The sequence below is a fragment of the Phaethon aethereus genome (assembly GCF_964289735.1).
Source record: "Phaethon aethereus genome assembly, chromosome: 5".
Taxonomy (NCBI): Eukaryota; Metazoa; Chordata; class Aves; order Phaethontiformes; family Phaethontidae; genus Phaethon; species Phaethon aethereus.
This window is the reverse complement of record NC_138579.1, coordinates 70830202-70842822: the sequence shown is the minus strand read 5'-3', so window position 1 is coordinate 70842822 and position 12621 is coordinate 70830202. Positions and strand designations below refer to the sequence as shown.

Genomic DNA, 12621 nt, shown 5'->3' with positions numbered 1-12621 from the left:
ACACACCAGCATTTACACACACAGATACTGCCTAAGACTACATTGTGCACTGGCAACGCTAAAAACACCCAACCCTGGTCAATGCCAGCTAATGCAGGGCTGAGAACAAAGAGGAGGGAAGGGATATACAAGGGAGGCTCCCTTATTCCTTGGCAAAGGACTCTGGAGACAATGAGAACACATTTCCTACATAGTTATGGAATTCAAACAGGACTTAAAGCCAACACATCTTTCCATTACCTTCTCTTTGAGTTGGACAAAGCATGAGAAGGTTGTACAAAAGCATATTCTTGTACATCAGGAAGGGAAGTTACTGTGGCAGCTTCCACAACTGAAACAAGACAAAATGAGGGGAACAGCATGATCCAAAGAGCCTCTTGAAAGGCCAAGTGATGGATTCTGCAACATTTCCAGCCAAGTCCCATTCCCCATTTCAGAAGCACAACCATGTGAACAGGTCACGTTCTCTAGAGCTCAAAAGAAGCTTAGGCAAACGACCAGCCATAGGTGCCCAAGAACGCGAGCCTCACTGGGTTAGGGGGGGCTCCCTCTGGCATGGCAGGACAGGCTGAGGCCCTGGCTAACAAGCTATGTTGAGCCTTTCCACAACAGCAAGGAAGGAAACACTCCACTTGGCTCCTGCAACGGGTTAACACAGGCGAGGCACGGCTGCTAGTCTTTCCTCAAAGCCTCACCCTCACCAACCCTCCAGCCGCCATCTTGTGTCACCAGCAGAGCCCTGTTCCGAAGAGGCCCCATGGGCCCAAGAGGGATGGGTGCCTAAGGGGCGGCTAGGGCGCCATGCCCAGCCGTGAGGAGACCCCGTTGGAGCGCCTGGACACAGAAGAGCCCCTCACCCCCAGCCGTCCGGGACAGCGGCTACCCCGAGAGCCGCGCTGCCCTCCCCGTCACATCAATCCCAAACAGAACGGCAACCCCCTCAACCAAGGCCGCCCCCCCAGCCGCCAAACCACCCAATCAGAAACTTCCTTCCTCCCCCCGCCCTACCTCGACTCCTCCCGGACGCGTCCATCATACCCCCGTGCTCCTGATTGGCTCGCCACTTCCCTGCTGGGATGGGATTGGCTGCGGGCAGACGACGCGCCCCTCCCCGCGGGCGGCCGGTGTCGGGAGCGAGCGAGCGGCGGGTGCGCGCGTAGGCCGGTTCCCCTCCGGGCACGCAAGGTTCTTTATAGGCGGCGCGAGACCCTCCCCCACGGAGTATGTCGGTGTCCCCCGTGAAGCGGCAGAAGATGGAGTCGGTGCTGGACCAGCTCAAGCACCACACCACCGTGGTGGCCGACACCGGGGACTTTAACGGTGAGCGGGGGCGGGGGAGACCCCTGTCACTGCACTTCCTCCCCCGCGGATAGTGGGCGCGCCCGGCCGAAGAGGCGAGCGCCCGAGGGGGAGCGAACCACCCGGGGTGTGTCGCCGTGCGCCCAGGGGGCGGCGGGGCCGCGTTGCGCAAGGCCGGCGTTGGGAAAGGCGCCGTTACCGAACGCGGGGCGGTGCGGGAAAGGCCTAGTCTGCCGATTACTGCCTCCTTCGAAGACGGGCCTCTGCGGCTGGCAGGGCCGGCCCGGCCGCGGAGCAGGTTTGTGGGAGCCCCCGGTGATTGTGATTTTGGCGCAGTTTGACCCGCGATGCGCGCAAACCCCGAGGTGCAGCTCCACGTGTGTTACTCCCAAGTGCCAGACTCGACGAGATAAGCTCCGTGGGGCTAACGACGTGGGTTTTTCCCAATAACCAGTGTAGATTTGTTTTTTGTTTGGGTTTTTGGTGGTGGTGGTTTTTTGTTTGTTTGTTTTTTTCCCAAATGGCGGAAGCAAAGCAGTTGTGAAGCAAAGAAAATAATGCAAGAGTGCTTTTGTTCTCCTGATCTCATGACAATGAGCAAGCTCGCTCATTTCTGAGGAAGAGAGGTTGGCGTTCCGCTCTTGTTCTGAAGCTGTCACTGCCCGAGCGCCTGCACAGGCATGCACCTTTCTCAGTACATCAGAACTGAAAAATCCCTCTCCTGAATGTTTCTGGGTCACGTAGAGCAACGCTTGAATCCTGAGGCCTGCAGTAATCTCTCTCCTGATTACCTAATCCTACAGATGATGAATAAACAATCCTAAATAGTGACTGTCAAACGTCTTAGATCAGTAAATGTAAGGTTAAGACTGCAGAGAGGTAGCAACAGCTCAGACGTCTGCCTCGTAACGCTGTCTGCGTGTTACGTACTCGCGCTGGCTCTAGGTAACACGTATCTGTTAAGTGCGTTGGATTGCTTGGTTCCAAGTGTCAGGCACGTGAAACAGGGAGAAACTGTTACTTGCCTTTAAAAGTCAGTCTGACATGACAGACAACCACCGTACCATGACAGATATGGAGCGCTGATGCAGCTTTATCGAGCAGTGCATTGGGAGAGTTGGAAACACCGATGACTAGGTAACTCGAGCCTTGTCAGATTTGTGTACCTTTGAGCAGGAACAAGCCTGGCTAAAGCCCAGTGTGTGCTGAAACTGTGTGAATTTAAATCGTTACGCTGTCTACCCTAGTTTTAAAAAAGCATAATGAAAAAAGGTCATTCCTTGGGATGGCCGAAGGGTGTTCTTGTACGGGTGGCTGTAAGGAGGCTGGGTGCTGCCCACTGGAAAGTTCTAACAAGCTCCTTGAAACAGTTTTGCAGTGGATTTCTGGCCACCTGTTGCCACCTGCGGATCCTTCTTACGGTCCAAACAAAGTTACAGTCAGCATCCGACTCCTTCCCTGCTGCAGTTAAACACTGATGCTGGTTAAGGTGCCGTTGTTGCCAACAGCAGTTGTCAGTTTTATTTATAGATAAACATGTCAGTATGGTGCTGTGCAGGAAAGGATGCTGGTTTGAACAGCTCCTGAAGCAAGTACCTGCAGTAAGTGGCAGTGCCTTCTCTAGTAGCTGCACTTGTTTTGCTTTTTAATTAAGCCAGACCAGTATATGCTTACTCTTTTGCCCAGATTTCTTTGTGCTCACAACAAGGAAAGGTGGCACAACAGCCACGGACTGCCCACTGAAAGCTTGTACTGCACAGCTGAAAGACAAGCTTCTAACTGCTTTTGGAGAGACCTGAAGCAAAACTGGGAGACAGACTTAATAAGATTAATTTATGCATGTTGCCAGAGACCCATAGAGTCTTCAAATGCTGCAAGGCTGGAGAGAAGTAATAAACTTTGTCAAAATACAGTTCTCTAAAAATGTGCGTAGGCTTCAGAATTGAGTTTCATCGGTGTACTGCTTTATTTTAAGCAGTATCTATGTAAATTGAAGTGTGTTTTGAAGGACCTGCTTGTATGGAGTGCTTTCTCCAGGATTGTGATCATTGCCTAGGAGGGGGCTATGGAATAACTATTTATTTTCTTCTATGACTGAAAAAATAAAGCTGCATTCTCTAACCTGCATTTTCATCTCTGTGCAGAAATGCTGAGGAAAATGAGCTGGTAATAAATATTTTGGGTTTTTTTGACATTTAGTGCTGTTAACAAGGGTGCTTGTAAGCAGAAATCACTGAAGGGCCTGCAGAGGCTCTCGCCCATTTGCTGAGTCAGGCTCTGCATGCCAGGCAGCTCAGCTCTGATTAGGGCCAGACAATGCATGGTCACAGCCTACGCTGGTAAACAACTAGTCTCACCTGAAATAGGTGTAGTCCAGGCCTCAAGGTAAGCCAAAGGTTCAAGTATCTTCTGTAAGGAAGGAACCCTCGTAGTACAAGGAAATTACAAGAATGGATACTAAGAACTGGTCTACAACTATTTGAAAAAGTTTTAAAATGCAGTAAGAAAAGTTGCTAGAGCCTAAGAGATGAGTGTTTCTCCTGTTCTAGGTCTAACATTTGTAGACAAAAAAAACCCCAAATGCCTAACTGATAGAAGGGAAGAAAGATCCCCTTGTCTTTAGTTTCCCCCTGTGATTCCTGGAACTCAGCTATGCTGGTGAATATGATATGGATAGATGGGAGAAGTTGAAGATTAGTATCACTTCATCTGTCACTTCTACAAGTTTATTTCTTTTGGGCAATGTCTATAGTAGCGAGTAAACTTTGCTGTAGTGCTGTAGTTATTACTGTACCTCTGTTAACCTATTCTGGTACTTGTGGCACAAGCCAGCTTTCAGTCAGTGGTATTTAAATATCATTGCGCACTAGTCTGCTCCATCATGAATGCTACTATCCTACAGGCGTAAGTGTTTACATTCTCACATATTTGAGAAAAATCCTTTTAATTGCTCAGGCTTTGCTGATTGCTTTAAACAGGATATTTTTATTTCCCTAGCAATTGATGAGTACAAGCCCCTGGATGCCACCACAAACCCATCTCTGATACTAGCTGCTGCTCAGATGCCAGCATACCAGGAACTTGTGGATGATGCTGTTGCCTATGGGAGAAAACTTGGCGGGCAAGTAAAGAGGGTTTTTTTTTTTATCTCAGTAGATATATATTTAAGATGCCTTATTTATACAAACAGTGTTCAGTACTACCAGCAATCTACTGCAGTTTTCCCCTCATGTACTTCTAGGTGTATCTCCTGCCCCCAAAATCCTCAACCCTTAAAAGAAGAATTTCTGATGCTGGTTTCAGATGTGCTTTGAAGAAGTACATGTCCATTTACCAGTTCACATGTGGCCTTCTAGGACTGCTCAGGAAACCACTCTTGAGTTGAGAGCATTACCGGAAATAGTGTCCAAAGAGTAATACTGATGGTGGTACAGAGAGGGTAGAACATAAACATGGAGTAGAGCAGAAGTGGCTATTTGAACTCTGGAATGTAATGTTAAATGGGCTGTGAAATTTGATCTTCAAATCCATGGCAAGGTGTGGATGCACTCCCTGGTACCCCCCCTCCCCCCTCAAAATAGAAATGATTTTGCTCTTTGTGGTTCTCAGGTCAGAAGAGGAGCAGATCAAAAATGCTTGTGACAAACTTTTTGTACTATTTGGAGCTGAAATATTGAAGAGGATACCTGGCCGTGTGTCCACAGAAGTAGATGCAAGGTTGGCTCTTTTTCCTCTGGGTTACCCTGGATATTTGTACATACAAAAAGAGACATGATGTGAGTTGGAGAAAGATGTTCTTGACTAGACAGCTCACTGTTATAAGACTAGTGAGAGTTTATATTGTTAATATTTGTTTAGAGAATGGTTTTTCTTTAGTTGCTTGATTATAACTTGATAACAAAACTTTATGGAAATAAGTAATACAGAGCTTGGATTTTTGTAATCTTCCTGGTTTTTAAGCAAGGAAAACCTCATGTTTCCAGTATACTTAGACTTCTGCTCATTCTCTTCTGTGTGATAATGTCTTCTCAATTTACTAAGAGATCTGTTTTAATGGTTTCTTTCAAGACTTGCATAGGATTTGTCTGTTAATGCTCCCTGCCGATTCACTTCCAATGCTGAGCTTTTGCATTCATTATGAAAACCTTGAGGAAAGCTTTAGTCTGTAACTTTCTCAAGGAAAGCTATTGTGAGCTCTGAATCAAAGGATGGCACCTACTTGATGGGCTCACAATCCCAGAAATATCTCTGACAACAAAAACATATAAATGCTGATAAAACGGGACAATGTTTTTCAATGCGGGGGGGGGGCATTAAAAAAAAAAAAAACCAACAAAAACCAGTCAGTTTTAAGCAGTCTTGCTCTTGTTTCAAAGGTTGTCCTTTGATAAGGAAGGAATGATTCAAAGGGCCAGGCGCCTCATTGACCTTTATAAGGAAGCAGGAATTGGTAAAGATCGTATTCTCATAAAGCTCTCTTCAACATGGGAAGGAATCCAGGCTGGCAAGTAAGTATTACTGTACCTGATAATGCTGATTCATAGCATGCTTCTGCCTGTTCACAGGCACGTGACAAACTTATTCTGCACTTAAAGAATTGTTTTGAAAGCACTGCCCCAGGAAGTCTGTTACTAGGGCTACAGCTAGCAAGCAAGGTGCTCTACAACAGCTTTCTGTTGAAATAGGAAAAGTTTGTTCATACAAGGGCCAGACCACAAAGAGAGTTTCCTGAAATATCATGCTAAGTATTTGGTTCAAGGAACAACATTAAATAAAGCAGAGTCTGGCAGGGCAAAACGTTTGCTGTTAGCTTAAAACTTTAAAGCTTATAAACTGTACCACATTCCTATGTCTGCAGGGTTCTGGAAGCAGAGTATGGGATTCATTGCAACATGACCTTGCTGTTCTCCTTTGCTCAGGCGGTTGCCTGTGCTGAAGCTGGTGTTACTCTGATTTCCCCATTTGTAGGACGTATCCTGGATTGGTACGTTGCAAATGGAGATAAGAAAACCTATGAGCCTTCAGAGGATCCAGGTGAGCTTTCCTTTTAAACGTATATTTTAAAAATACAATAGCTACTCAATCAAACTGCAACTCACTCGTACAAATCCTCTTATGAAAAAATGTTTTTGAGCATGTTCTAAATTTTTAGGAGTGAAGAGTGTCACCAAGATCTATAACTACTACAAAAAGTTTGGCTACAAAACTATCGTGATGGGTGCTTCATTTCGAAATACTGGAGAAATAAAAGCGCTTACAGGCTGTGACTATCTCACCATTTCACCCAAGCTTTTGGCAGAGCTCAGCAAAGAGTATGTCAAGTTAACTCCCACACTCAGCGTCAAAGAGGGTAAGTCCACAGAAGTCCACTTCTATGTAATGTGAGCTTGGCCAGTCTCCCTTTCTTCTTGAATGTTAAGAGTATGTGGTTCCACTCAGCTATGTGGTGCTTGCTTCCACTCTACTTTAAAGATTAAGTCTTGATGCCTCTCTCAAGGAAATACTGTAGCCTCATTACCACAGTACTGTGACGGTTGCTTACATACATAGCCTCTTCTTTAGGTCTTGGGTCCCACTGAGTACACTAACTAGAATTACAGAGGGGTTTGAGCGTGCTTAAATACTGTGCACCCTCTCCTGGGAGGACAGGGAGAGCAGGAGAAGGAACATTACACTGCCTATGCTTGGGATGAAATTTTACTAAATATTAGCAAAGATGCCAAACCTGGTTTAATCTTACGTTAATATTGCACCAGTGATGCAATTGGCTCTAGACATGCCAAAAGGTGTGTTTTCCCTCCAGAAACTCTGGAAATTAACTGTATGCAAGACCACGTGATTTGATCTACTGATACTGTGCCGCAATGGCTCTGAACCTAAGTTCCCATTGCACTGCTCCTTCTTTTCTGTGCCTTATTAAAATGCTACTTTGCAACTCAGAAAATGAGATTTGCAGAGCTGTAGTCATGGGTAGCTGCTTACAGGGTGCTATCTGGCTTGTAGGCATGTTATCAATTGAGCTTTTGTTAGGTACTTGCCAAATAATCAAAGACCTAATTGTTCAACATATTTGTTTAAAATGTCTCACTTCAGTAGGACTGTTGCATAATTCTTTATAATAGGCCTGAAAGTATGGTACCATTCAGAAGCTGATACAAGATAATGACATACATGTAAACATTGTATTTTAAGAGAAACCGATTATCTAGGCTACCTTCCCCCCTGCCAAACCAGATCCAGGAGCATTTTCAGTCTTGAATCCGCAAGTGTGTGCATGTAGCAAGTCATGTTGAAAGTGGGGTTTGAAATTTTTCACATTTTCACAGCTGGAGATGGTCAGAATCTTGAGACTGTTTTAGGAAGCCTGTGGGTTTTGATAACAACCACCTGGTAACATGGTTTGTTTCTCTTTCAATTTCCCTTGGGTAGCTCAGGCATGTGCGCTTGAAAAGATCCACCTGGATGAGAAGGCATTCCGCTGGCATCATAACGAAGACCAAATGGCTGTGGAGAAATTATCTGATGGGATCAGAAAATTTGCTGCAGATGCAATTAAACTGGAGAGGATGTTAAAGGTAGATGTTACATCATGCTGCCTCTTGTCACCTCTCATGTTCCTTCAAGTACTGCAGCTAACCCACAGTTCCTTGTGGTATGGCTAAGGATTAGGAACCTGTAAGCAAGTCCGATCAGGTCTTTATATAGGCAGTACGTGTTACGTAGGACAGCCAGCTAGCAGACTGGCCCCCTAAATTAAGTGAACTTGGTAAACTTCACCGCATCTCAAGAAAGAATTCATGCCAGATGTATACAGCCACACCTGCTGTGTGAGGCCCAAGGCAGTGTTCAGACTGGCAGCTAATCAAGATAACACTACTGTCAAAGTGAAAAGTCCCTTAAGTCTAATTCTAAACTTGTTAGCTGTCAGCAGTGGTACAAGACATGTAAATAATCTTCTGATAGCAAGCTGGAAGCGAGTCATGTTTGTGCCTGGCACTAGGAGGCACTAAGAACAGATACACAGAGTATAGCCAGGCCACATGAAAGTCTTCTATCAGATTATGGAGAGTCTTCCAAATGGGATTAATTGTAACTGTGTGTTTTGGGGTGATAAGGGGGGAATACTCACCAAGTATACCTGATCTAGGCACTTGTTCTTGTTGACTGACAACTACTTAACAGTGACTTAAGCCTGCATTGCTAAAGTGCCATTCCCAAATTCTTACTCAGCTGCTGTTTGTTGACTTCTCTCTTTCTAGGAGCGAATGTTCAGCGCTGAAAATGGAAAGTAGAAAAGCCAGAGTTTTCCTGAGTGGTCAAGGCTGAATGAGTGGATCACCTGAGGTTAAATGGATGTACAAATGTCTTACGTGTAAAAGTCTTACGCTATGTATGAATAGATTTCTGTATCATGCTTTTTTATCAATTTGCAAAGGGACAAATAGAATTTCAAATTTTTGTGGCACTTTTGTCAATACATGCAAATTAACACAGACTTTCCTTGTAACGTGTTCATTTCACTGCTGTAGGAGATAACTGACATAGTATTTTAATTTTTTAACTTTTTGTATTAAATTCCTAATTAAGTCTACAGTCCTAACACATTAAGAAAGCAGTTCTTTCATGCTATTTTACTGGCACTAAAGAGAAGACACAGGTTTCAAAAGCCCTCTGTGATACAAAGCCCACAATAATCTTACGAGACATATATATACACACACACACACACTAATCCAAACAGGCTCTGCTCCCTTCCTTGCCTCTTTCTACAGCCAAGCTGGCAGCAGTGGTGATTTACTGGTTGGGAAACCTGGTGAACACCATCATAAGTAGTAGTTCAAGGCTTTTTAACAGGGGGAAAAAGCTGCATCACAAGCAATTTTTATGAATTTTGTCAAATAGCAGTTTTGTTTACCACTTGCCTAAGAGCCCAAAGCACAACAACAGCAAGAACAAGGAATTGATTGAAGCTGAAAATGCCACTGCAGTTACAACACAGGCATAAGCTACACGTACCACGCTGTTACTGAAGGCTATACTTTCAAAATCAAGTAACTAGTCTCTCAAGCAGTTAATAAATAACTTGACAATTGGTTAATCTGAGCTGACAGTGAACATGTGGATACAACTCAAGATTGATTGTTGGAGGAGCTACTGCTTTTCTTTATGCAATAGTCATGGAATTGCTGCCAATGCTACCCCACAAATGAGGGGGTTTTTGTGTGTGTGGTTTTGTTTGGGTTTTGTTTTTTTTTTTTTAAGTTTTATCACCCTCTCCCTTCCTCTTTGTTCTTAAGCTGCTGCTTTTGCAAAAGAGGAAGAGCTATGTGGCAGCCTTCCTCAGAAATGACCTAATCCTGATTAGACACTTAGCAATTACTGGGCTTTCTATTAAGTTGGGATGCATGTGATTACATTTCATACTGTATTTCACTAAGACTAATTAAATATATCTCTTATTAGTTTACATAGTTCCAGTCCTATCAAGAGTAGACAAGAACAAGTGATAGGACAAGAGGAAACAGCCTCAAGCTGCACCAGGGGAGGTTTAGATTGGATGTTAGGAAAAATTTCTCCACTGAAAGGGTTGTCAAGCATTGGAACAGGCTGCCCAGAGAAGTGGAGGTATTTAAAAGATGTGCAGTTGTGACACTTGGGGCCATGGTTTAGTGGACTTGGCAGTGCTAGATTAACGGTTGGACTCAATCTTAAAGGTCCTTTTCACCTAAATGATTTTATGATTCTAAGAGGTTCCTGTTAAAGTTGCCTGAACTTAACCCCTTAAAAAAAAAAAGAAAGAAATAAGGCAGCATTGAGGCTTCAATGCTTAAACACACATGCTATATCCAGCTTCAGTAATACAAGAAAAACATGCCAAGGGAACAACCGATCACTAACATCAGCGTGACACAGCAGCGCTGTTGTCAGGACATTGGCCTAACAACCTGGGAACCATTGTTTCAGCCAAAGTGACAGCCAGCTGTATGCTCACAAACCAGATGCAGGTGTGACAGCAGAACCATGTCAGACATGTCTACACAGAGTTGCATCTTCCCAGCCTTGGCCTGGACCTGCCCCACACAGGGTTGGAAATAGTGCCAGTCTACCAGAGGGAGATGAAGCTGCCTCAGGGGACTGATGTAGACCCCTCTGCTCTACAGGTGGAGGTAAGGGTGAGAAGCAAGCCATGGTAGAAAGCAAGCTGTCCAGGGGGAGGTGACCTCTTTCCTTTCCTTCCCAAGGTCAAGCTAGTATTAAAAGCTTTACCCTGCCCTCACCTCCCTACACGGTGCCACACAGCCGTCTGACCTACCACTGCAAGTCAAAGTATGCACTGTGATTTAGATCACTACAGTCATTAAAAACTGGTAACAGAGTATTTGTATCCTGCTGAAAAAGAAACTGAACTTCAGGTACAGCAGAGGCACCAAGTACAAGTCTGTAGGCTCTCTGCTTTGGATCTAGCTTCTCAAAGTCTGTTTTCTGCCCCAGAATATGAGATGAGGCCTAGCTTCTCAGCAGACTATGATTTCCAAAACAGGTAAGTTTGGCTCCAACTGTCAACAGTTACAAAAGTATGAAGTCATGACTTCCTCAGCTTAAGAGAATGAGGCTCTCAGCCAGTCCAGAATTACACTTCCCTGGGATAGCTTTAATAAAGCTGCACAGTACCATTGTGAGACTGACAGCTGCAGCGATGACAGACCAGTGAGACCCATGGCAAGCCAGAACAACCAGAGATGACTTCTGAAAGTTAACACAACTCATGAGCGGGTACTTCAACACATTTTCTAAAAACTGCTATTAAAATATTCAGAACAGATGACAAGGTAGGATGAGGATCCTCAGCCAAACAAAAACATCTCCCACAGCAACAAGCCTACTTAATCTGCGGTACATCATACACTATGAAGAGCTCACGTATTTCCTATATTCTGAAGAGGAAGATCTGGGGCTGTGTAAGTGGCAAATACAGAACTGCTCTATAGAGTGGCATGTGCAATTGCTGCTGGTCTCCCTGAAAAATGGGGATCTTCCTCATGTTTACTGACAGGTGATAAGCCTCTCTTAGAGGCTATAACTTCACCTGGATAGCTGGATGATTCTCAGCCTGCCACAGCTTGTCCTACAGCAAGGCAAGCACATTCTAATGCCTGACTTCTTAGCAAGGGAATTAGGAGGTATTTTAGGCCACTACTGCATTCTTACAGGTGGAAGGGTACAGGCAGGATTATACTGCAGAGAGCTGCATGAAGCCGAGCTTCCCGAGCTAACTCGGTTAGCACTGACCCCAGCTGGTCAGTCCTCATACCAGCTTCATTCCAGATGCAACACTGGAGGACTGCCTGTCTGAATTCTGCATTTACCAGCCCACTGGTGTCAACAGGAATCTTTTTGGTTATTCCATTAGCTGAGTCATTCTCCTGAGACTCGTACCTATTGGGCATTAAAAAAAAAAAAAAAATTCCAAGGCAATGCAGTGTTGCCAGATAGCCCTGGGACACCAACACATCTTTTGTGCAGAACATGGAGAGCTACATGCCAGTTTCTTGAAACAGCTCAGCTGTGCATCTGCATTTAATGTACAATCACTTCCCTGCATCTGTCCTAGGCTTTAGCTGCTATTGACGAAGGGTCGAAGGGTCAAAGGGTGAAATCCAGAAGTAGATGGATTTGACAGTAGTTCTTTGATATAGAACTTCTCCTCTCATAGCCAAAACCAACTCATTTCATCTGGTCTAAGACTGGCTCCTAGGAATACGACCCGGTGGTTACAGCCCAAGTGGATGGTGGTTATCTAGGGATTAATCCCGCTCCAAAAATCCTTCACAATCCAGTCCCTTTTCTCTCACTTTGCTTGCAAAGTACGTATTCTCCTATTTCACAGGACTTCTGTATTAGATCTTCTCAAGAAGACCTGCTGAGCCACATGTGGTGAATACAGGCAGGGCTGTATATTGAAATACTGAAATCAGCAAAGTGTCATCAGTTTAAACTCCCAAAATGTCTTTACCATTTTGTGTATAACTTCAGAAACAGAAGTGTTAGTCGTCACTGAAAAGTCAGTGGGGAAGCCACGTATTTATGAAGATGCAGCCCTTTCAGACAGAACTAGGAAGGAGACAATGATTGAATGAATCCAAGGTTACTCTCTGACTTACATTTCGCAGGCAGACTGCTGCTGTCCTGAAAAATGTATTTTTTTTCCCCATAACCTGCAAACTTGCTTTTTCTACACACAGCATCACAGCACAGGTCAGCAAGTGACTGATACCCAGCTCCTGAAGATGCCAGGCCCTTACATAGATAAGTGTGACTCAC

At 44.7% G+C, this 12621-nt stretch overlaps 1 protein-coding gene across 1 annotated transcript; it reads left to right on the top strand.

Moving 5' to 3' along the window:
* Positions 1-1223: 1223 nt before the first annotated feature.
* TALDO1 (transaldolase 1) lies at positions 1224-8795 on the top strand (the record flags this gene model as incomplete). Its single annotated transcript, XM_081999886.1, has 8 exons — positions 1224-1320; positions 4297-4420; positions 4909-5016; positions 5676-5807; positions 6158-6333; positions 6452-6649; positions 7729-7874; positions 8559-8795. The coding sequence occupies 8 exons, from the start codon at positions 1224-1226 to the stop codon at positions 8589-8591; spliced, it is 1014 nt and encodes a 337-aa protein (XP_081856012.1). The 3' UTR covers positions 8592-8795.
* Positions 8796-12621: the final 3826 nt, after the last annotated feature.